Here is a 27,030-nt window from a genome sequence, read left to right as displayed (position 1 = left end):
TGTTCCATAGACTTTTTTTACTTTTTTTCATTCTTCTTTTCTTTTTGTTGTTCTACTTGGTAATTTCAAATTATCCGTCTTTGAGATCACTGATTATTTTTCCTCTGCTTGATCATGTGTGCTACTAAAAAGCTCTCTGTTAAATTCTTCAGTCATTGTGTTCTTCAGCTCCAAAATTTCTGTTTGGTTCTTTTATGTTTCCTGTCTCTTGTTGACCTTCTTCGTTTGTATATGTATTGTTTTCCTGATTTTATTTAGTTGTCTATTTGTGTTCTCTTGTAGCTCACTGAGGTTAAGATTACAATTTTGATTTTTTTGCCATATAAAAACTTTTATGACAAATCTGTATGTTTAATCATATAAGAAATATTTCTGATCCATATATTTATCATACCAACTTTACCAGAACTAGGTAATTGTTAAAATGATAATGATTCACATTCTGGTTTTGTTTATAATTTTAATGGGGATATCTTTTGGTGCTTCAACATAAATCAAGGTATTAGCTGTTGGATTGACACAGAAATATATTCTATATTAAGACAATAAAGAAATTGAAATCTATTAAATGAACTTCTAACATTTATTGAGTAATCATTTTTCTCTTCTTATTGATATAAGAATATTTTCCTAAACTCCAGACATTATAATCTCCTTGGAATTAAGCCATAATGTATAGGTTTCAATAGTGTTTCTGTATTTAATTGAAAGTTTTCTTCATATTGGTAGATCAAGATGTGGATGAACTCTCAGATGAGAAATTTGCACTTGATGATCTAGTAAGAACTAAAGGATACAAGGATAAAACTCAACTAAGTGGAGTTTACCACCCTCAGATATTGAGAAGTATGAATTACCTTGATATACATATTTTAAAAGTCATCATAAAATACTTGACAGTTTAAAATTACATTTTAATGTGCACCAATTTTATGTTAGTTGAACTTTTTCCTTAGAGTGGATATTTTAAAACATAATTTACCAGAAATTGAAGTTCTACAGAACTAGTAAATGCTGTAATGCTATTAGCACCCCTCATTTCTTGGAGTCTTTAATATTCTAATTATTATACTTTATTTCTTAAATTTGTTGAGCAAGAAACACTGTCTTTCTCTTTCTTTGGAATAGTGTTTCATAGAAAACAAGTTTAGGAGACATTTTTCTAGGAAACTTATGGAATTGTTGCAGTTATTTCATTTTTAACAACATGACATTTACCCAGCATTTACATTTCAATTCTTATCAACTATCATTATCTGCTAAAACATATTTGTTGTTATCCAGTAGAGCTATTCTTAATATTGTTACATAGTTTCAAGAAGGGAAAAGAAACGTTTGTTTTTTATCTATTGGACACTACTCTTGATATTTTATATTTTCTACTACAACTCTTTAGTAGTGTATTTTTTGTGTATATTTTAAGTAAATTTATCTATTTTTTATGTTTGCTTCAAAAATGGATTTCTAGAAAAACGGACATTATTAGAAAGATTGTTGTTCAGTCAGCAAGTTGTATCCAACCATATGCAACCCCATGAACTGCAGCATACCAGGCTCCTCTGTCCTTCACTATCTCCCTGAGTTTGTTCAAACTCATGTCCATTAGAAAGACTGGAAATTTTTTATTTGGATTTTTGACTTAGTATAACAGAAAATTTGATTTACATTTGTGCTTCTTAAGAATCAAATAAAACCTAGGTCCACAATTTATTTGATGGAAGTTGTTGGTTCATGTATTCCTGAAGCCTAGCCTGAAGGATTTTGAGCATAACCTTACTACCATCTGAAATGAGGGCAATTGTACAGTAGTTTGAACATTTCTTCGCATTGCCCTTCTTTGGGATTGGAATGAAAGCTGACCTTTTCCAGTCCTGTGGCCACTGCTGAGTTTTCCAAAAGTTCCTGGCATATTGAGTGCAACACTTTATCAGCATCATCTTTTAGGATTTTCAATAGCTCAGCACTATTACCTCATAATAATGCTTCCTAAGGCCCACTTCACACTCCAAGATATCTGGCTCTACTTGAGTGACCACACCTTCATGGTTATCAATGTCATTAAGACCTTTTTTGTAAAGTTCTTCTGTGTATTCTTGCCACCTCTCCTTAATCTCTTCTACTTTTGTTAGAAGAATTTCTAACAATTCCATCTCTAAGAATTTTCCACAGTTTCACTTTTATTTACTTTCGTTAGATCCTTACTGTTTCAGTCCTTTATGATTTCCATCCTTGCATGAAATGTTCCCTTTATATGTTTAGCTTTCTTGAGATCTCTAGTCTTTCCCATTTTGTTGTTTTCCCTCTATTTCTCTGCGTTGTTCAGTTAAAAAGACCTTCTTATCCCTCCTTACTATTCTCTGTAATTCTTCATTCAGTTGGGTATATCTTTCCCTTTCTCCCTTGCCTTTCACTTCTCTTCTTTCCTCAGCTATTTGTATATCCTCTTAAGACAACCATTTTGCCTTCTTGCATTTCTTTTTCTTTGGGATGGTTTTAGTCATTTGTACAGGATTGTTTCTTGTACCATGTCACAATTCTCTATCCATAGTTGTTCTGTCTCTCTGTCTATCAGATCTAATCCCTTGAATCTATTTGACACTTCCACTGTATAGTCATAAGGGATTTGATTTAGGTCATACCTGAAGAGCCTAGTGGTTTTCCCTACTTTCTTCAATTTAAGCCTGAATTTTGCAATGAGCTGATAATCTGAGCTTTAGTCAGCTCCTGGTCTTGTTTTTGCCGACTGTATAGAGCTTCTCCATATTTGGCTGCAAAGAATATAATCAATCTGATTTGGGTATTGACCATTTAGTGATGTCCATATTTAGAGTCATCTCTTGTGTTGTTGAAAAGGAATGTTTGGTATAATCAGTGTGTTCTCTTGGCAAAACTCTGTTAGCCTTTGCCCTGCTTCATTTTGTACTCCAAAGCCAAACTTGCCCTTTATTCCAGGTATCTCTTGACTTCCTTCTTTTGCATTTCAATCCCCTCTGATGAAAAGGACGTCTTGTTTTGGTATTAGCTGTAGAAGATCTTGTAGGTCTTGAACCAGTCAACTTCAGCTTCTTCAGCATTGGTGGTTGGGATATAATCTTGGATTACTGTGAAGTTGAATATCTTCCTTTGGAAACGAACTGAGATCATCCTGTCATTTTTGACTTTGCACCCAAGTACTGCATTTAAGATTTTCTTGTTAACGATGAGAACTACTCTTTTTCTTCTAAGGGATTCTTGCCCACAGTAGTAGATATATTGGTCATCTGAGTTAAATTCTCCCATTCCTTTCCATTTTAGCTCACTAAATCAAACAACATCTTTGATTCCTAAGATGTTGATCTTCACTCCTGCCATCTCCTGCTTGACCAGGTCCAATTTACTTTGATTCACAGACCTAACATTCCAGATTGCTATGCATTATTGCCCTTTACAGCACTGGACTTTACTTTTACCACCAAACATATCCACAACTGGGCATCATTTCCACTTTGGCCCAGACACTTCATTCTTTCTGGAACTATTAGTAATTGCCTTCTGTCCTTCCCTAGTATCATATTGGACACCTTCCAACCTGGGGGACTCATCTTCTAGTGTCATATGTTTTTGCCTTTTCATATTGTTCATGGGTTTCTTGCAGCAAGAATACAAGTGTGGTTTGCCATTCCCTCCTCCAGTAGACCACACATTTTGTCAGCAGAACTCTTCACTGTGACCTGTCTTGTCTTGAGTAGCCCTGCATAGCCTAGCTCATAGCTTCACTGAGTTATGCAAGCCTCTTTGCCACAAGGGTGTGAGCCATGAAGAGGAAGTGTAAGGTGACATCTCTCTAACTTTATGTAGTATAATTTTACCCTCACAAAATATTAGTTATGCATGTACTAATCTGGCAATCTATTATTCTTACAGTTAAAAGGGAAATAACCACAGAACATCCAGATATAGCAGAGAATCTTCCAGAAATGAATCCATCAATTGATGACTTAATATTTCAATTAGATTTAAACAAAGTAATAGGTAAGTAGAGATTTATAATGTTTAGGTACAATAGAGAACACATTCTAAGAGTTAAAGCATTTCCACTGTATTGTACAGTTATTAAAATAAGAAATTCAAACATAAGGTAACCTTTCTCACTTTAATAAATAGTCAGCCCTCTGTATCCATGGGTTTCACATCTACAGATTCAGCTGACCACAGATCAGAAATATTCAGAAGAAAAATTTTCAGAAAGTTCCAAAAAACAATGGTTTATGCACTGGCAATGGTTTAGATAGCATTTACAACTATTTATATAGCATTTTCATTGTATTAGGTATTATAAGTAATCTAGAGATGATTTAAAATATATAGGAGAGTGTTCATAGGTTACAGGAAAATATTGCACCATTTTATTCAAGAGACTTGAGCATCTTCAGGATTTGGTATCCACAAGGGATTCTGAGAACCCTCCCCTGTGGATACTGAGGGAAAGCTGTAATAATTTTATTCTTTTATTAAACAGTCTATATATCAATTAATATGTATCTTTAAAAGAATTTGTCATCTGCTTATTACTTCACCAAACATTAATTAAGTAATGCTTAAGAGTTTACCTGCTCATGAAAAAAAAAAAGGTTTTTCCGTACATTGTGAATTTTCATGATATAAACTAGATGCTATATGATCAGTTCTTTAGAAAACACAGTTTTTGTTACTTATATCATCTGTTGTGATAACAAGACAATGAAAAAAATAGAACTATCACTAGATAGGCAATATGTCTACTTTGTGACCTTTGTATCACAAAGTCGGCAAATGTCTAATAGTTAAAAAACCTATGCTAGGAAGATCCCTGGTGACCTAGTGGTTAGGATTCTGGACTTTAACTGTCACAGGCCAGGTTCAGTCCCTGGTCAGAGAACTGAGATCCCACAAGTTGTGTGGCTCAGCCAAAAACAAAACCTATGCTAAAGCTCATGTGGCCAAGTGACTAAGTACTTAACTAATTTCTAATAAGATAATTTTAAGTGTAACATTGGCAGCTTCTGAACAACCATTTTAAGGCAGATGTCAGCAAAATGACAGACTAGGAGGCCCCAAGCTTTTAATCCCTGACAGAAACAATGAAAAAGGGTGAGGAAGGGGAAAGGCAGAAAACCATTAGAACTAACCTTGTCAGAACTTTGGGAAACAATAAAATATTTACAGTAACAAGAGGATTCCCCAGTTAAGAAAAAGTCATCTTCAAAATGGTCAGAAAATTTTGTAGAAATATGAAGGAGTGCCCAGCACAAAACCAACCCCAAAGAATAGGAGAGCTTCTAGGGTTAACAAGATTACCATTAGACCTGCTCTATAGAAAATGCTAAGGGGAATCCTTGAGGGTGATGTGAAACAATGTTATACAGTAACTTGAAGCTATATGAAGAAATGAAGATCTCCAGTGTAGATAAATACATCTCAAATATAAAAGCCAGTATTATTGTAGTTTTAGTTTGTAGCTCTACTGTTAATTTTGTATAATAGTTTTAGGAAAAATATATAAAAGTAATGATAAATATGTATTATTGGGCACACAGTGTATAAAGATATGCTTCCTAACATCAGTATCGAAAAGGATTGAGCCATATAGGAGTACAGCTTTTGGATGTTATTGAAGTTAAGTTGGCATCAATTTAAATTAGATTTTTATAACTTTAAGATGTTATGCATAATTCCCTTGGTAACAAAAAGGAAAATATGTATAGAATATGCACAAAGGAAATGAGAAAGGAAACAAAACTAGTCCCTTAAACTATCAGTTGAACACGAAAGAAGGCAGTATTAGAGGAAATGAGGAACAAAAAAAAATGTAAGAAATACAGAGAACAAATATAAACATGGCAGAAGTAAGTTCTTTCCTTTTCATTAATTACCATAAATGTAAATGATTAAGCTTTCTAAGTAAAAGACAGAGATTGAAAAAATGGAAAAAGAATTATCCAACTATATGCTGCCCATAAGAGACTCACATTATATCAACAAAATTAACAAAACTTTAACTAGACTGATGAAGAATAAAGAAAGAAGACTCAAGCTATTAAATCAGACTAGAAACTGGGAATAGTACTACCAACTTTACAGGAATAAAAAACATTATAAGAAAACATTGCCACATTATTGAATAAAGAAAAAAGTCATTAAACTTCAATAAAACTTTGCTCATAATATACCTTTGACCCTTATCTTTTTAAAAGTACAAATAAATTTCAGCAATTTAATAGTAAAATATTTCCTTCAATATTAGGAATGAGACATACATGTTTGTTATCACTATTTCTACTCATTTTTGTACTGGCAACCATAGATATTACAAAAAATTAATAATGCAAGTTGTAAGGATTTAAAGAAATCTCATAAATTTCAGACAATGTAACTGTGGAGGTATGTAATCTAAAAGAATCTGTAGTTTATAGATAAACTTATATCAGCTGTATTTATTTAAATTAATGAATATAGAGTAAAACTGTAGAAAATTCAATTCTGTTTCTATATACCAAGAACAAAAAATTGAAAATGAACATTTTTTAGGGATGATGAAATTTGTTTTAGTACTAAAACAAATACAATATCTAGGAATAATTATTTTTAAAGATTTGCAAAGCTTCTTACCAGTTGAACATGTGAAAAACTTGGAAGTCACTCCAAACCAAAAAAAGCTAAAGAATCTTAAAGTCAACAACCCTTCTCAGTTCCATCAAAGAATTGAGGTTAGAGAGCAAATTTCCCCTCTCAAACTGAGGAGATAGATGGATACTGGAAATTACATATTTTTAGAAACACACTAACACTGGAGCCAGAAACTAGTAGGAAAACTTAAAGAGTAATTTAGCAATTGTTGGAAACTGGACATGAACTAGGTTGAGCAATAAAAAAGTTCTCAACGCAACCATGGATATACCATACACTTTCAGGTACCTTGGGTAAATATCAGAAATAAAATCTACTCATGCATTCAGGAAAGGGGAGAAAAGTGAACATCTAAAATTGCATTCTTCTTAACACAGCCCTAACTTTAAGAAAACTACTTTACTGGAATCTGACAGATGTCCAGAAAAAGAAATGCCAGAATCTAACCTCTTGAACTTTCAGCATCAAGGAAGGCAGATATTCAAGTCCAGTCCTCTTTAGCCTTTCTGTTTTATCTAATTCAGTAAACATACTGAAAAGCAATTTTGAAAGTCACAGCCCAGAGGAAAGTGTAAATAAAAGACTGAGAACTAATCATAGGTTTATAGAATGCTTTCCCTCTCTCTCATACCTTACAACTACTTCACTAAGGCCCCTGGATAATAACAGAGGGTTACCAATGGAAAAACTGCAGTGCTCAGGGCCCGTTAAAGAACTATTCTTTAGGGAAAACCAAAAACCACAGAGGAGACCAGAAAAGGAAAATAAATTTTAGCCTGTGACACCTGCTGATCTCCTCTCCAGATGAACATAAAACATCATAATAAAAACCTAAATACTTCAGTTATTTTACCTGATACATCATGTCTAGCTTTAAAATAGTATATGGCATGCTAAAAGAGCAAAACATGCAAGCTGGACACAAAGCAATCATCAAGACCAGATGCAGATATAGCAGAAATTTTGGAATTATCAAACTGGGAATTTAAATTAACTATGACTAATATAATAAAGGCCTTTGCAGAAATGTAGACTATATGAAAGAATATATAGGTAATTATGCATAGAGTAAATCTCTAAGAAATAATCAAAATAAATGCTAGAAATCAAAAGCACTGTAACAGAAATTAAGAATGTATCTAAATGACTAATAAACATTTGAAAATGGTACAGTCTTATTAGTTATCTAGAAAATTGGAGTTAAATTCATGAGGATTTTATGACATAGATCATTGAGTTTAAGTCAAAGAATGACAGAATCAAGTCATGATAATATTGTAGAGCAACTTGTTCTACAACATGATAATATTGTAGAACTTGCAGAAACTGCTGGTAGCAGTATAAATTAGTATACACACTCTGGAAAACTGGCATTTCTACTCTATTGGGAACTCCAATAAGATTGATGGCTGACTTTTCATCAGAAACTATGGAGAACAAAATGCAATAGGATGACCAAAATGCAAAAAAAAAAAATATATATATATATATATATGATCAACCCCAAATTTTATATCCAGCCAAATTACCTCTCAAAAAATAAAAGTGAAGTAAAGAGATTTTAAAACATAAAAAACTGTGAAAATTCATTGCTAGCAGATTCACTTTATCAAAAGTACAAAAGAAAGTTCTTCAGGCTGAAAGCAAGTGATCTCAGACAGTAATCTGAACCCCATAAAAAAGAGACTGGGTTAAAGTAATTCTGTAATTATAAAAGATAATATTAAAACCTATACATAAATAATAATCATAATTTTAACAAAGCAATGACTATATAGGTTATAGGTTATTATATTTATATATAACGATGGTGCAAAAATATAGTGGAGGGAATAATGCTATATAAGGGTAGCATTTCTATACCTCACTGTAATTACTAGAATTTACTTAGCATAATTCTAATGTAGATTCTTTTTTTATTGTGAAAAAATTGATCTATAACATTGTGTGTTTAACATTTATGGTATGTTGATACATTTGTACATTGCAATATGATGACCACCCCAGTGTTAGCTAACACTTCCATCATGTCATATAATTATCATTTTTTGGTAAGAACACTGTCTAGTCTCTTCTAAAATTAATTGTGGTGATGGTCATATAACTCTGAATATATTTTTTAAAACATTGAAATGAACACTTTAAATGGGCAAATTGTATAATATGTTATATATTTTTTAAAACTAACTCAATGAATATCAAAAAGAATAGAATTAAAAAAGGATTTGAAAAGTAGGAGGATATGATAAAAGAAAACTCTGACTTTTCTAGGTTACACATTTCTCTAGCATATGTCTTTTAATTGATAGTACTTAACCTAACCTTCCCTCTAATGCTACCCTCATTGCCTCTTACTTATCTAAGGAATCTTTGCTTCCTTAATACAAATGAGCAAGTCCTTGTTACGTATACCATTTGGAGACAGAACCAGAGAAACTGAAATGTATCTGCTAATACTCCCCAGTTTCATTTTGCTATGCATCTTATTACTTTCACAAAATGTTAATTGTTCTGCCTAACCAGACACACTGTTTTGTCATTTTGGCAATGGTGCTGCAGCAGGTAACCACCTCTACACAAATAGCACAACCTTTTTAATACTTACTGGCTCATACATTTCTCCAAAGAGAGACTTCCATCTGGGCATGTTAGTTATAACAGGTTTCTAACTTCAGGTACACACTCTGCTAGAAACTAATTAGCTACAGTATTTTAAATCCAGTAGTTGATCATTCCTAATTATTCCTTTCAATATAAACTGTCCTTTAATAATGTTAACATATTTTTCTCATAATTGGACCTAGTTGCAGTTTAAATTGGACATGACTGAGCGACTTCACTTTCACTTTTCACTTTCATGCATTGGAGAAGGAAATGGCAACCCACTCCAGTGTTCTTGCCTGGAGAATCCCAGGGACGGGGGAGCCTGGTGGGCTGCCGTCTATGGGGCTGCACAGTCGGACACGACTGAAGCGATTTAGCAGCAGTAGCAGCAGCATGTAATATTTAGGCACTTCTAAGTTAAACTACCGGAGAAGGCGATGGCACCCCACTCGGTACTCTTGCCTAGAAAATCCCATGGACAGAGGAGCCTGGTAGGCTGCAGTCCATGGGGTCGCGAAGAGTCGGACACACGACTGAGCGACTTCCCTTTCACTTTTCACTTTCATGCATTGGAGAAGGAAATGGCAACCCACTCCAGTGTTCTTGCCTGGAGAATCCCAGGGACGGGGGAGCCTGGTGGGCTACTGTCTATGGGGTCGCACAGAGTCGGACACAACTGAAGCGACTTAGCAGCAGCAGCAGTTTAAATCAAGCAAAAATTTCAAATGGCATAAAACTCAAATGAAAAGAGACCCAGTCTCAATCCAGGTTCTTCTACAAGTTTAACCATTTCTTCCTCCAGACTACCAGGTCTACATGCTAAAGGGACCTAGGAGAGCACGTTTTTTCAGTCTACAACATATTCTGATATTCTTTTACATCACTGATGCCACTTTGTTTACACTTAAGTAACATAAAAGGGGCATTAAAATATTTCTGGAAAGTCCAAGAATTTCTGCCCCATGGTAAATTTCCATGGAGACCCTAATTTGCAACATAGCCTGAGGAAAAAAATGTTGTGTTCCACATCACTGGTATATATCCCTGTAGTATGATTTTGATTTTAATTTAAACTGAACAGTTGATTATTATCATAACCTCTCCAGGATATTTTAATTTAGTTTAAGAGAGAGCACTGTATGGAAAAAGCACTGGTTAAAGGCATAAGGTTGTGCATCAGGTTTTTCATTATCTGGATACACAGTCTTGGTCAAACTGTTAATGTCTCTAAGTCTCAATATATGGAGACTTAATGATTGCTAACAGCCATTCTAATTCTAAGGTTTAATGATACTGCAACCAAGATATTCCATTATAATGCATATTTACTAATAACTAGGCTAATTAAGATAGTACCACACATGAACACACATACAGACAAAGAGAAACACTCATATGTTAGGGTTACTTTACAAAGTGTTTTGTTATGTTTATTTCCATAGAAATTGATCTAGAACACTTGAAAGATACTCTTGGAAGACATATACGGATAGTGGGAAATAAGACCCTAGCAAAGGCTCCCCTTGGTAAGTCTAATCTTTCCAAGTCTGATCTATATGGTTTCTTTACCTTTTTTGGAGTTTGAGTATGAATTTTTAATGAAAAGAGTACTTGCATGTTGTTATTATATAGGTAAAATCTTCATGAATATCCTCATAATTAGTTGTACTATGGTATTTACTAGAAATCTGAAAGTTAGCTAGATATGATTTTTAGAAAGGATCCATTTAAAAATTAAACCATAAACTGAAATGCTATAATGAACTTGGAATATACTTGATACATCCTGGCTTCCCTGGTAGCTCAAACAGTAAAGCATCTGCCTGCAATGCAGGAGACCTGGGTTCAATCCCTGGGTTGGGAAGATCCCCTGGAGAAGAAAATGGCAACCCACTCCAGTATTCCTGCCCTTAAGATTCCATGGATGGTGGAGCCTGGTAGGCTATAGTCCATGGGATTGCAAAGACTCAGACACAACTGAGCCACTTCACTTCAAGTGTATTTAATTCTATTCTAATCTCTCTTTCTAGTTTAGAAAAGGAGAAAGTCTTCCTGATGAATGTGATAATAACAAGGTGAATTTAACACAGAGTTAATTCATTGGTTGCCATTTCTCTCTATTTGATGGAACTATCAGGCATATTAGCCTTCTCATCTGTGATAGAGTCATTAGTTGTGTTATGTGGTTCAGAGATTATGCTACAGCCTTTACTCTTGTAAAAGTGATAGACACACTGCCCTTTAATTTTGGGGGAAGAACTGATATTGAAGCTGAAACTCCAATACTTTGGCCACCTGATGCGAAGAACTGACTCATTGGAAAAGACCCTGATGCTGGGAAAGATTGAAGGCAGGAGGAGAAGGGCACAACAGAGGATGAGATGGTTGGATGGCATCACCAACTCAATGGACATGAGTTTGAGCAAGCTCCAGTAGTTGGTGATGGACAGGGAGACCTAGCGTGCTGCAGTCCATGGGATCACAAATAGTTGGACACAACTGAGAGGCTGAATGAACTGACTGATAACATCAAAAGAGATAGACCATATAACAGAGATGTAAAAAAGACACCACTGCTAAAACCACTATATCCAAGAATTTTTCCCTTGAGGAGCAGTAGTTGTGCCTTCAAACTGCAAAGGAATACTTCAGTAAAATGTTTCAGCCAGATAGCTAAGAATATAAGCAAGAAAATAATAATAACATGCCTTGAAAAAGGAAGTCAGTATTCAGAGGTGCTATATTGCATATCCAAAATACTCAGTTTTCAGCATAAAATTATGGGTCATGCAAAAAAAAAAAAAAAAAACAGTAAAATGTGACATGTAACAAGGAAAAATGAATACAATAAAAACTGCTTGTGAGGATCCAAGCTATTGCACTTAAAGAACAAAACTAAAAAGAAGTTATTATATATATATTTTCAAAGAACTAAATGTAAACATTATTAAGAAGAGAAGGAAGATCTCATGACAGTTCTTTATCAAATAGGGAATATATACAAAGAGAAATATATCATTTTGAAAAGGAACACATAGAAATCGGAGTTGAAAGTATAACTGAAATTTTAAAAAATCAATAGAGATGTTCAGTATTTTTACACTATCAGAAGAAAGAATGAGCAAATTTAAAGTATGGAAATATAGCATGGACAGCAGAGGGATTAAAGAGCAGAAAATGGCATTTTAAATAATCACCAAAAAAATATTATAGTTAAAATAATAAACGCTATACATCCATGCTTTGTCTTCTCTTGGTAGAGCACACAATTATGTAAGTAATTTAAAAGCAATTTTAAATAAATGAATTTATTTTTACATGCTTCATATATAAAATTGGGAAAAGATAGTAAGAATTATGTTATAAAGAGAACTATATATGTAGAATATGAAAAAAAATTCTAAATCTTCCTGGAATTTCATCTGTTTAGTATAAATCTAAAGTAGACTATAAAATTGACTGTGATTGTTACATAGCTCTATGAATATACGAATAAGCATAGAATTAACATTTAAAATGGATCATGTTACATTAAAGAAAAATAGTTCAACAAACTGCAAGCAGAGTAGGATTTAAAAAAAAAACAAAACTTAAAAGCAGTGGGAGAATATTGTGAAGGAAGAAAATTGTGGCTCTTAATAGATTAGGTTTCTCTACTCTATATCATTTATTGCCTCCCTGCTTTCCTAAGAATCCTTTGCTTTCTCAAATCAAGTGAATCAGTTCTTCTAATTTTATCTTTGGAGAAAGACCAGAGAAGAGAGCTAAAGTATGTCTGCTAATGTTCTCCAGTTCTATGTTGCTATAGTACACATTACTTTCACAAATGCTGTGACTTAATTACTAAAATTTATTCTGCCCAATCCAGCATGTCTTCAGTTTTAGTAATGATGTCCCAGGTCTTCACCTCTGTTTAGATTGCAGTGGTGATAAATTTGTGCTGCCTCAGTAATAGTGCACACTTAAATATTCATGGGCTCAGCCAGCTCTCCAAAGCAAGACTTATAATGTGGAAGTTCTGGATGTAACAAGTTCAAGCTTCACTTACATGCTATATTAGAACCAAATTTTGCCCACCCAAGACTTTACCTAACAGGTGACCCAGAGTCACCAATTCTGATTATTCCTCTTGCAATATAAAATTATTTTAAATAATTTTTTTTCCTGATACTGAACATAGATCGTCATTTCTGAATCCAGCAAAAAGTAAAAACCATGAAAAGACTCAAATGGAAAGGGATGCAGTACCAATGCTCGCATTCCTGCAATGACCCATTTCCTCCTCCTCAGGGGAGAAGGTCCATGTGCTAAGAGAACCTGGGAGAGTATTTTATCTCTGTCTACAAATTACTTGTTTTTCTTTCCCATCACTGATGCTTACTTGACTTAGCTATATAACCTTTTAAAAAAGAATTAAAATATTCCTGGACAAGTCAAAGAATTTCTGCCTCACAGTAACTTCCTGTGACTAAGATGCCTATCATTTGCAACTTGACCCTGGGGAAAAATGTTATCTTCTACATCACCAGGTATATCCTTACCATGTGAATGTGTTCTTAATGTGCACACTATTTATTAAGATAAACTCTCTAGGATGACTTTTGTTGGCAAAAAGTTTGTATTTTATGGAAAAAGCTCTGGTTAAAGAACTATGAAGTATCAGTTTATGGATCAGCTTTGTTGTTACCTAGATATGTGGCCTTGGTCAAATCATTATTTCTGTGTGTGTTAGTCACTTGGTTGTGTCTGATTGTTTGCAACCCCATGGACTGTAGCCCAGTAGGCTTCTCCATCCATGGAATTCTCCAGGCAAGAATACTGGAATGGGTTGCCATTCCCTTCTCCAGGGTATCTTCTCAACCCAGGGATCAAACCTGGATCTCCTGCATTGCAGGCAGAAACTCTCAATATAATGAGGCTTATGTGATTGCTTACAGCCCTTCCAATTCTAAGGTCCTGTGATACTACAATCCAAACGTTTCATTTTAAGTCTGTTCTATAGTATTAAAACATAATTAAAGGAGTACTACACAGAGAAACACATTTTAATATATACCTTACAAAAATGTTTTGAAACTGTTTATAGAGACTCATACAGAGCGCTATGCAGAAGCTACTGGAAGAAATATTCTAAAGGGCAAAATCAAGAGTCATCTTGGTAAGAACAAGAGTATTTCAAGTCTATTTCTGCTTTATTTATCTTCTCTGGAATTTAAATTTGTATCTAAATGAGTATAGTGCCTATATGCTATTATTACAGGCTGAAATGTTTTCATCTGCTGCTGCTAAGTCGCTTCAGTCATGAACGACTCTGTGTGACCCCATAGACAGCAGCCCACCAGGTTCCGCCATCCCTAGGATTCCCCAGGCAAGAACACTGGAGTTGGTTGCCATTTCCTTCTCCAGTGCATGAAAGTGAAAAGTGAAAGTGAAGTCGCTGAGTCGTGTCCAACTCTTAGCAACCCCATGGACTGCAGCCCACCAGGCTCCTCTGTCCATGGGATTTTCCAGGCAAGAGTACTGGAGTGGGTTGCCATTGCCTTCCCTCCTATTATTAGTGGAATTCCAGCAGTTACTAACAGTAGAAAATTAGCTACATAGTATAAGTTTTAGAACTCGTTCACTTAAAACTTATCCTTAGAAATTCAATGCTATGGTAAGTTTGGAATATGCTTGACAGAAGCATTTGAAATGTTATTACTATTCACTTTCTTTTTCACGCTAGAAAGATAGCTGCTTTGTATTTGCATAAGCAGAAAAGCTAGTTTTATCAATGGAATTAAAATGGAGATTTCATTGCTTACTAATTCCCTCTAATTAATTAAAATACTGGCACAGTTTCAGTAACTCTGGTGAAATAGAGATCTTTAGTCTTGTTGTGTAGCTCATAGTTTACACTGCCACCCCTTGTCTTGGTGTAATGGTATTTGTCACACTGCTCTTTGATCTTTGGTGTGGTATTAAAGGAGGCAGAGAGCTTGACAGAAAAGTAAAGGAAAGAGATACTCACAAGGAAAAGCAGCTGTCATCAAAGGTAACTCTTTGCCCAAGTCTGTGCTCCTGGAGGAACAACATTAGAAGCTTCATGCTGTAGAGAAGGAGACTTCTCAACAACAGAATATATGCTTCCCTGGTAGCTCAGATGGTAAAGAATCTGCCTGCAATGCAGAAAACCCAGGTTTGATCCCTGGGTTGGAAAGATCCCCTGGAGAAGGGAATGGCTACCCACAAGTATTCTTGTCTAGGAAATCCTATGGACACAGGAGCCTGGTGGGCTAAAGTCCTTGGGGTGACAAAGAGTCAGACATGCCTGAGTGACTAACACTTTGACACTTTTACATATTCCAGCCAAGTCACTAAACAAATAATGAGGAAAACAGCAACAACAAGCCTCCAAAGAGGAGGGGAACTCAGTATCTAGATTTCTTATATTATCTAGAATGCCCAGTATTTATCCCCCAAAATTTGAGACAGGCAAAGAAACAAAGTGTGAATCAGGTACTAGGAACTTCAGGAAAAGTAGGTGTAAAAAATAAATTAAGCAGTGAGAAAGTATTGTGAAGGAGGAAAATTGTGATTCTTACTAGGTTACAGATTCCTCTAGCACATACCGTTTTTTCCCTCATCCTTAATTCTGCTATTAGATGCTCTTCTTAATGCTTCCTTGCTTACATAGGCATCAACTGTACTTGTCATTCTTAACCTATACCAGGTGGAGAAAAACCAGAGAGCCTCAGTTATATCTCCTCTGTAGGACCTTTAACACTTTCTCCTGCTCTCAGCCATTACAACAAAGTATTAATAGTAAGATCCCCCTTATGGTTTCAGGTTCAGGATAGGTTTCCAACTTTTGGTATGTGTTCTTTGGAACCACCTTCCATTCACAAAACATTGGACACATTATTTGACCCAAGCCACCAGTCCTGTACTTACCACTTTTTCAATATGAATTTTTGTTTAATAACTTTCATGCAGTTTCCTCTCCTTTGACCTAGTTTGTAGTTACTAAATCCTGCCAAATCTTCAAATCACACAAAAACTCAAAGGGAGTGGGATGCAGTCCTGGTGCTGGTACTGCTGCTGATTTACCCACTTCCCCCTCCCCAGCGGAAAGGTATACATTGTAAGACGACCTGATAGGCAGTTTTTCTTAGACCACAGAGTATCTTGTTATTCTTCTGCATCATTAATGTCTTCTGGACTTACATAACCTTAAAAAGGGCATAAAGCACTCTTAAGAGAGTCAAAGAATTTCTGCCTGGTAGTAACTTTGTGTGACCATGGTTTGTAACTTGACCAGTGAGCAGGGGAAAAATGCCATGTTCCACTCATAGGTATATTCTTAAAGGATGAGTGTCCTCTTAGTGTAAACTTGGCAGTTATATCATTAACATGAACTCCCCAAGATGATTAAGGTTTGTGTGAGACATGGCATCATGTAGAAAAAGCACTGGTTAAGGAATTATGGGGCCTCAGCTTGTGGTCAATTTTGTATTTTCTTGGTATGTGTTCTCAGTCAAATCTCAAAACATCTCTAAGTTTCATGAGGCTTATATGATTGCTAAGAGCCCTTCAAATTCTAATGTTTTATGACCATGCAATGCAGGCATATAATTTCTCTTCTGTGATAACAAATACTAATTAACTTAGTACTACACATAGATACAATGATAGACATACATGTGTGTTAGTGGTTACCTTAGAAAGTGTTTTGAAATTTGTTTTATATCTATAGAGACTGATATAGAATGCATGACAGATACAGTTAGAAGAGAAAACGTAATTGGTCAAAGACACAAAGAATCACATTGATAAGAACAACAGTTTTTCAAGTAATACTTATGGTTTATGTCTTTTCTGGGATTTAATTAACTATGAACCATTAATGACAACAGTAACTATATTTTGTTATTAACAGGGAAAAATGCTTATGAATTCCCTCTAATAATTAAACTCTAGTATTTACTATCAGTGGAAAATTAGCTGAATGTTACTAGTTTTTAAGTATTTGTAAAGTAATACATAGGCTTCCCTCATAGCTCAGTTGGCAAAGAATCTGCCTGCAGTGCAGGAGACCTGGGTTTGATTCCTGGGTTGGGAAGATCCCCTGGAGAAGGAAATAGCACCCCACTCCAGTATGCTTACCTGGAGAATCCCATGGACAGAAGAGCCTGGCAGGCTACTGTCCATGGGGTCACAAGAGTTGGACATGACTTAGTGACTAAACCACCACCAAAGTAACCTGTATAATCCTATGCTCTAGTGACTTTAGAATATGCTTGGTTTCAGTGTTTCCAACTGCCCTTCTATTCATTTTCATTGCTAGCTTAACATGGAAAAAGCAAAAAAAGCCAGTTGATGAGATAAGGAATATAACAGTTATTTCATTGGTTACCAATTTCCTCTACATAATTAAGTTGGCATGTAAATTCGTATCTCTACTAAGTGGAGTTCTCTAGCAGAGTTTACAATTCACCGACACTGCTTTAGTCTTGGAGTAATAGAGTTAGATACATTTCTCTTTGGTTCAGGAAATCCTATGGTCACGAACTTTCTGCAGAACTGATGCTGAAAACTAGACTTGCAACGGAGAAGGCAATGGCACCCCACTCCAGTACTCTTGCCTGGCAAGTCCCATTGACAGAGGAGCCTGGTGGGCTGCAGTCCATGATGTCGCTAAGAGTTGGACACGACTGAGCGACTTCACTTTCACTTTTCACTTTCATGCATTGGAGAAGGAAATGGCAACCCACTCCAGTGTTCTTGCCTGGAGAATCCCAGGGACAGGGGAGCCTGGTGGGCTGCCGTCTATGGGGTCGCACAGAGTCGGACATGACTGAAGCAACTTAGCAGCAGCAGCAGGGAATAAAAATATTAAAAGCAAGCAGAGACAAACCTTCTAGGGAATTTCACTATAAAAGAAAACAAAGAAATGAAATTTATTTGCTTTTGATTCCTTTATTTTATTACATTCTCACTTTTATTTCCAAAAAAAGTAATGTTAAAAATGAATCAAATCAAACTTATTTACTCCAACAACTTTTAAGTGGGGAAAAGCTGGTGGTGTAAAAGTGAAATTGTTTGAACCAAGCAGTTAAATTTGTTTTGTGTTTTACTTCAGAGTATTTTGGGTTATGTTCTTTCAATTAATTTTTGCTTCAGTGTTGCTTATTAATAGAGATCCTTGTCAGTTTTGAATAATTAACTTAGACACAGCAAAAAGTGCTTTCTTTTATATCCATTCATTTAAAAATGTCCTGCTATTTAGTAACAAAATTGTTAGTTATTTCATTCTTATTTATTAATGGTAAATTTATAACTAAATGCTCTAAATGAAATTTGAAAGTCAGAAACTAAGAGGAAAGAAGTTGAATGTACTGCCAAATGTAAAAATGAAAAAGTGTTATATCCCATCTCACCAGGTACATCTCTGCCATATGAATGTTTTCTAATATACACAAGAAGATTATATTTATTAAGTAAAAGTGAAAAATGAAGTATCTAGGGTGACTTAAATTTATGAAAGACTTGATATTTTATGGAAAAGTTCCCAGTTGAGGAACTATGAGGCATCAGTCTATGGATCAATTTTGCTTGTTGTTACTAGATATATGGCCTTGGTGAAATCACTAAACATTTCTGAGCCTCAATATAATGAGGTTTATAAGACTTCCAATTCTAAAGGTATTACGTGTGCAGTCCAGGCATTTCATTATAATTCTTCTCCTATAATAAAAATATCTAATAAGAATACACACATATTCCACACACACAAACACACAAACATACACATGTTAATGTTTAGCTTACAAATGTATCTTGAAACTGTTTATTTCTGTAGCATCTGATGCAGAGCTATTCCCAGATATTATTGGGAGACGTTTCTTGAAGAGTGAATTCAAGACACAACCCAAGAACCATCTTGGTAAGAACAATATTTTGAGTCTGTTTCCTGTTGTTTTATTAATAGTTTCTCTGCAGTTTATTTAACTTTGCATCTTTAGTGACTACAGCACCTGTATACTATTATTACAGGATTAAAAAGTGTCATCAATTCCCTCCTATAATTACTAGAATTCTAGCAATTACTGTCAGTGGGGAATTAGCTGCATATTGTTAATTTTAGAAATTATTTGATTCAAAAGTGATCCATAAAAAATTCAGTGATACAGTGAAGTAAGCCAAACAGAGAAAGACAAATACCATATGATTTCACTCATAGGTGGAATTTTTAAAAGTTAACCATATGTTACTTTAATAATAAGAAACAATACTGTCAATAGAACATTAACTATGTGTAAATCTTAATAGTGAAAGCATATATTTTACTGAAATAAAGTTTTTAAAAATAACAACAAAAAAAAGAAACAGTAACTTGTCTCACTTGGGAAACAGAAAACAAACTTGAAACAAAAATAGTGCTCTGAAGTTCTAAACACTCAAGTAATTAGAGTGGCCCTGATGGCCAAGGTATAAACTGTATTTACATTACTATGTAAATACTGCAGTCTGAAGAGCAAGACTCTTGGGTGGCATCCTCTTTTGTTCCATTGTCTTTCTCCTCCTGTGCAGCTTTCCATAAGCAACCATATTTTTTCATTTTTTTCTCCTTCTTTGTGAAACAAAATACATGTTTCCAATGTACTTTATGGGTACCACATGAATAAGTTCATGTCAAAAAAACAGAAGGAACTGGGTTAAAGTTTAAAAAAAGAATTCCGTGCTTCAAAAGACAATATGAAAGAGTATTTCCTGTTCTTCTATTAATTGACTTAAAAGACAGTTGTATAGAACAGTATAAAAAATATGGAAAAGTTATATATGCTGTTGTTGTTCAGTCACTAAGTCATGTCCAAGTCTTTGCAACCACATGAGCTGTAGCATGCCAGGCTTCCCTGAACTTCACCATCTCCTGGAGTTTACTCAAACTCACTGAGTTTGCACACTGAGTCAGTGATGGAATCAAACCATCTCATCTTCCGTTGCCCCCTTCTCCTCCTGCCTTCAGTCTTTCCCAGCATCAGGGTCTTTTCCAGTGAGTCTGCTCTTAGCATCAAGTGGCCAAAGTATTGGAGCTTCAGTTCAGCATCAGTCCTTCCAATGAATATTCAGGACAGATTTCCTTTAGGATTGACTGGTTTGATCTCCTTGCTGTCCAAGGGACTCTCAAGAGTCTTCTCTAGCACCACAGTTTGAAAGCATCAATTCTTCAGTGCTCAGCCTTCTTTATGGTCCAACTCTCACATCCATACATGACTACTGGAAAAACCACAGCTTTGACTCTACAGACCTTTGACAGCAAAATGATACTTCTGCTTTTTAATACACTGTCAAAGTTTGTCATAGCTTTTCTTGCAAGGAGCAAGTGTCTTTTAATTTCATGGCTGCATTCACTATCTGCAGTGATTTTGAAGCCCAAGAAAATAAAATCTGTCATTGTTTCCATCTTTTCCCCATCTATTTGCCATGAAATGATAGGACCAGATGTCATGATCTTAGTTTTTGAATGTTGAGTTTTAAGCCAGCTTTTTCACCCTCCTCTTTCACTTTCATCAAGAGGCTCTTTAGTTCTTCTTCACTTTCTGCCATAAGGGTGGTGTTATGTGCATATCTGAGGTTGTTGATATTTCTCCCAGCAGTCTTGATTCCAGCTGGTGATTCTTCCAGCCTGACATTTTGAATGATGTACTCTGCGTATAAGTTAAATAAATGGGGTGACAACATACAGCCTTTACACACCCCTTTCCCAACTTTGAACCAGTCTGTTGTTTCATGTCCAGTTCTAACTGTTGCTTCTTGACCTGCATACAGGTTTCTCAGGAGGCAGGTAAGATGGTCTGGTACTCCCACCTCTTTAAGAATTTTCCACAATTTGTTCTGATCCATATAGTCAAAGGCTTTAGCATAGTCAAGGAAACAGAAATAAATGGTTTTCTGGAATTGTCTTGCCTTTTCTATGATCTAGGATGGCAATTTGATCTCTGATTCCTCTGCCTTTTTAAAATCCAGCTTGTACATCTGAAAGTTCTTGGTTCACATACTGTTGAAGCCTAACTTGAAGGATTTTGAGCATTATCTCTCCAGCATGTAAAACGAGTGCAGTTGTAAGGTAGTTTGAACATTCTTTGGCATTGCCTTTCCTTGGAATTGGAATGAAAACTGACCTTTTCAAGTCTTGTGGCCACTGCTGAGTTTTCCAAACTTGCTGGCATATTGAGTGCAGCACTTTAATGACATCATTTTAAGATTTTTAATAGCTCAGCCAAAATGCCATCACTTCATATAGCTTTCATATAGTAATTTATTTGAAATGCCATCACTTCATGTAGCTTTCTTTGTAGTGAAGTAAGGCCCACTTGACTTCACACTTTGGGTTGTCTGGCTCTAGCTGAGTGACCACACCATCATGGTTATCTGGGTCATTCAGACCTTTTTTTGTAGAGTATCTGTGTATTCTTGCCACCTCTTCTTTTTTTTTTTTAATTTTATTTTATTTTTAAACTTTACATAATTGTATTAGTTTTGCCAAATATCAAAATGAATCCGCCACAGGTATACATGTGTTCCCCATCCTGAACCCTCCTCCCTCCTCCCTCCCCATTCCATCCCTCTGGGTCATCCCAGTGCACCAGCCCCAAGCATCCAGTATCGTGCATCGAACCTGGACTGGCAACTCGTTTCATACATGATATTTTACATGTTTCAATGCCATTCTCCCAAATCTTCCCACCCTCTCCCTCTCCCACAGAGTCCATAAGACTGTTCTATACATCAGTGTCTCTTTTGCTGTCTCGTACACAGGGTTATTGTTACCATCTTCTTAATCTCTTCTATTTCTTAGGTCCTTACCATTTCTGTCCTTTATTGTGCCCATCTTTGAATGAAATGTTCCCTGGGCATCTCTAATTTTCTTGAAGAGATCTCTAGTCTTTCCCATTCTGTTGTTTTCCTCTGTTTCTTGGCATTGTTCACTTAAGACTTTCTTATCTCTCCTTGCTGTCTTTGGAACTCTGCATTCAGTTGGGTATATCTCTCCCTTTCTCCTTTGCTTTTGCTTCTCTTCTTTTCTCAGCTATTTGTAAGACAACCTCCTCAGGCAACCATTTTGCCTTGTTAAATTTCTTTTTCTTTGGGATATTTCAAAGACTTTTCTAGTGCAAACCTTTTAATTTCTAGCGCTTAAACTCAATTTTCCCTCAAATGCTATTCTTTTTTTAAATTGGAGGATAATTGCTTTGCAATGTTTTGTTGGTTTCTCCTGTATAGCACTGTGAATCAGCCATAAGTATACATATATTCCCTCCATGTTGAGCCTCCCTCCCCTTCATCCCCATCCCACCCCTCTAGGTTGTCATAGAGTACCAATCTGAGTCCCTTTTTAGATAGCAGTTATCCCCTAGCTATCTATTTTGCACAAAGTAGTGTTGTATATTTCAGTGCTGCTCTGTCAATTTTCCCCACCCTCTCCTTCCCCCACTATGTCCACAAGTCTGTTCTCTATGTCTGCATCTCTATGCCTGCCCTGGAAATAGGTTCATCAGTACCATTTTTCTAGATTCCATATATATGTGTTAATATACCATATCAAATCCTGAAGGAAATCAACCCTGAATACTCACTGGAAGGACTGATGCAGAAGTTCCAATTCTCTGGCCACCTGATGTGAAGAGCCAACTCATTGAAAAAGATCCTGATGCTGGGAAAGAGTGAAGGCAAAATAAGAGGGCAGCAGAGGATGAGATGGTTGGATAGCATCACCGATTCAATGGACATGAACTTGGGCAAACTCTGGGAGACAGTGAGGGATAGGGAGGCCTGACATGGTGCAGTCCATGGGGTCACAAAGAGTCAGACATGACTTAATGACTGAACAACAATGAGATTAAATGCTGTTCTCATTGGCTCCCAGCTTATCTGAGGATCCTCTGCTTTCTTGAGTCAAATGATTCCATTCTCCTTATTAATTAATTGGAGGAAGATGAAAGTGGCTAAAATATATACAATAATCCCTAATTTTGTGTGGCTATAAATTTTATTACTCCCACTAAGTGTTATTTATTGAAGACTTACATGGCCAATCTGATTCATTTTTGTTCATTTGGTTATTGATGTTCCAGGAGGTATCTTCTCTGTAGTACACTTGGGCTGCCAAAATCATAGTGCCACCTTTTGCATTTATGCATGGGCTCAGCCCTTTTTTCAAAGTGGTCTTCTACTGGACAGTGTCAGGATCATGACAGGTTTCCAACTACATTTACATGCTCAACTGGAACCAACTTTCATGCACTAACCTTTTGATCCAGGGAAACAGGCATTCAAATAGAGCCCTGTTAAAACCACTAGCATCAAAATGCAACTGCATGCATGCCCTTTAGGTTCCCAATCCTTATTATCCCTTTCTCAGTGTGAATATCTTTAAACTAACTTTCATGTATTTTTTATGTCATCCAATCTTAGTTAATTGCTGTCAATTATAGCAAAAACTTTAGACCACATAAAAATTCAAATGGAAATGGATCCTGTCAGAGTCCTGGTTCTGGTACAAATATTGCCATTTCCTCCTGGCAAGACATGAAATGTATATGCCCAAGGAATCCCAGAGGCACTTTTTCTTTAAGTCAGTGATACCCACATGATTTACAGTTATGTAGCCTAAGAGAGGGAGAAGGCAATGGCACCCCACTCCAGTACTCTTGCCTGGAAAATCCCATGGATGGAGGAGCCTGGTAGGCTGCAGTCCATGGGGTCACCAGGAGTCGGACATGACTGAGCGGCTTCACTTTCACTTTTCACTTTCACGCATTGGAGAAGGAAATGGCAACCCACTCCAGTGTTGTTGCCTGGAGAATCCCAGGGACGTGGAAGCCTGTTGGGCTGCCATCTATGGGGTCGCACAGTTGGACATGACTGAAGCGACTTAGCAGCAGCAGCAGCAGCAGCAGCCGCCTAATAGGGAATTAAAATTTTCCTAGATAAGTCAAAGAATTTCTGACTCATGGTAAGTTTCTGTGACTAAGAAGACTCTTGTTTATATCTTGTCTTGATGGGGAAAAAAATGTGAAGTTGTGCCTCATTGGGAACATCCTTACAGAGTAACTGTACTTTTGATATGAACTTGGAAATTATATTACTATCATAAATTCTCTGGAATTATTTCAGCTTGTGTAAAAGAGAGCATTGTATAGAAAAATCACTGGTTAAGGAATTAAACATGGTTAAAGAAAAGATACTGGTAAAAGGATTATAGAAAAGGCACTGGTTAGGCACAAAGTGGTACATCCATTTGTCATTCCCTGAATGTTTGATTTTGGTCATATCCTAAATATATCTAAACTTCAATATAATGTAACTTACATACTAATAATTGCTTCATCTGTTCTAATTTAAGGTTTTGTGATTCTCCAAACCAGACATTTCAATATAACTCATCTTTCATAACAGCAAATACTAATTAGGTTAATCATACACACACACGTGCACAAACACACACATGCAAACGCACACACATATTTCTATGTAAATAGTTACCTTGTAAACTGTTTTGAAATTTGTTCTTTTCTACAGGGACTAATGTACAAGGCTTGACAGGTAAAACTGGAAGAGGTGTAATAAAGGGACAATTCAAGACACAATCAAGGAATCTCCCTGGTAAGAATAGGAATTTTACAAATCTAAGATTTCAGGTTTACTTATCTTCTCTAGAGATATTTAAACAAGAGTCATGAATAGCATCAGTATCTATGTTTTAATATTACATGGGCTTAAATTTTCAAGAATTTTTTCCTTAAATTCGATATTAAATATCAATGTAAAACTATCTACGTATTATTAATGGTAGAACTCATTCACTTAGGATGTAATCCATAAAAACCAGTCCTTTAATAAACTTAGCATATGCTTGGTGAAAAATATGACCAATTATATTCTATTCACTTTCTGTTTTCAGCTTAGGTAGACATTTCTCTTGAATTTGCAAGTGCAGAAAGGCTAGCTAAGGAATGTGATAAGAATATAACATCTCAGTGGTTATCGATTCCCTCTTTATTAGACCTGTAGTAACAGCATTATGGGAGAAGGGATGGCACCCCACTCCAGTACTCTTGCCTGGCAAATCCCATGGACAGAGGAGCCTGGTAGGCTGCAGTCCATGGGATCGCTAAGAGTCGGATACGACTGAGCGACTTCACTTTCACTTTTCACTTTCATGCATTGGAGAAGGAAGTGGCAACCCACTCCAGTATTCTTGCCTGGAGTATCCCAGAGACGGGAGAGCCTGGTGGGCTGCCATCTATGGGGTCGCACAGAGTGGGACACAACTGAAGCGACTTAGCAGCAGTAGCAGCAGCAGCAACAGCATTACACACATTTCTTTATGGTGTTTTCTGTGATATTGAAAGAAGACATCTAAATAGAGATAAAAGGAAAACAGACATTCGAACAGAACCCTGTAACTACAAACACCAACAGGCTACTGTGTGCATGCCTGAGGATGTGCCCTCTGAGGACCAATAGGTGAGGCTTCACACCTCAGGAAAAAAGAGACATTAGTAAGACACTTCTGAGAAATCACTGTAAATAAACAAGCAAACAAGCAAGCGAACACACTAAACAACAAGCCTTAAAAAGGGAAACAAATTAGAATCCAGAAATACTATGATATATTATCTAAAATGTCCATGCTAAGTCGCTTCAGTCATGTCCAGCTCTTTGCGACTGCATGGACTGTAGCCCGCCAGGTTCCTCTGTCCATGGAATTCTCCAGGCAAGAATACTAGAGTGGGTTGCCATGCCTTTCTCCAGGGGATCTTCCCGACCCAGGGATCGAACCCACATCTCTCATGTTTCCTGCATTGGCAGGCAGGTTCTTTACCACTAGTGGCACCCTGGAAGCCCCGAAAATGTCCAGTTATTAGCAAAAAAAAAAAAAAATTAAGACATGCAAGGAAATAATAAATTGTGACCCATGCACAGGAAAAAGCAGGAAACAAAATATGCTTGTGAGAGTCTTGGATGTTGGATTTAGCAGACAGTGATGACCTAATAGTTATTATAAATAGAAAAAGGAAATTTTGTTTTAAGAAAACAAAGATATGATGAAAATATTTCATCAACTAGATATTATCATCTAAAAATAAAAATGTAGAAGAACCAAATGTGGTAGAAATATACAATAAATGAAATGAAAATACTGCCTAAGGGAAGAGATTGAATACTGCCTAAGGGAAGAGTCTGGAGAAAGAAACAGTGAATTTAAGGTAATGGGAAATACTAGAAGAGAGAGAGTGCAGTAAAAATATTTGAAAAGATAGCTGAAAATTCTGTGAATAACACTAGATGGTAGCTAATAGAACAAACACTACATATACATACTAAACTTGTTCTAATTTTGTCTCTCAGATTCTTTAAAAACTATATAGGTTCATAAAGAAATAATTGTAAGAACAATTTTAACAATATCTTTAATTTTATACATGTAACATGTAATTCAGTAGCACAAAAATAGGGATAAGGGAATAAAACTATATATCAGTCATGCTTCTGCATTTTCCTACAATTTAATTAGTATGACTCTGAAGTTGATTCTAAAATTGACTATGGCGATTGTTACACATTCTATAAATATATTAATAACCATTGATTACACATTTAAAATGGGCATATTGTATGTTAAACTTTAAAAAAATAGTTTAGTAAACTCCAAGCAGGATAGGATTTTCCTTTAAATACTTAAAAGCAATGGGAAGATGTTGGGAATATGTTGTGAAGAAGGAACATTGTGGC

General features: G+C 35.8%; 1 protein-coding gene across 1 annotated transcript in view; it reads left to right on the top strand.

The window, feature by feature from the left end:
- The window catches only part of CCDC7 (coiled-coil domain containing 7), a 262,345-nt gene that overhangs the window by 213,677 nt on the left and 21,638 nt on the right, over positions 1-27,030 (top strand). Inside the window, exons 37-42 of the mRNA XM_055543752.1 lie at positions 730-846; positions 3,904-4,011; positions 10,692-10,775; positions 14,336-14,407; positions 19,091-19,174; positions 24,814-24,897. Of these exons, the coding sequence (XP_055399727.1) occupies positions 730-846; positions 3,904-4,011; positions 10,692-10,775; positions 14,336-14,407; positions 19,091-19,174; positions 24,814-24,897 (549 nt within the window). The remainder of the gene's footprint in view (positions 1-729; positions 847-3,903; positions 4,012-10,691; positions 10,776-14,335; positions 14,408-19,090; positions 19,175-24,813; positions 24,898-27,030) is intronic.

Source organism: Bubalus kerabau, chromosome 13 (assembly GCF_029407905.1).
Source record: "Bubalus kerabau isolate K-KA32 ecotype Philippines breed swamp buffalo chromosome 13, PCC_UOA_SB_1v2, whole genome shotgun sequence".
NCBI classification, from domain to species: Eukaryota; Metazoa; Chordata; class Mammalia; order Artiodactyla; family Bovidae; genus Bubalus; species Bubalus kerabau.
Note: the sequence above shows the minus strand (reverse complement) of the source record. Positions and strands in the feature narration are given on the sequence as shown.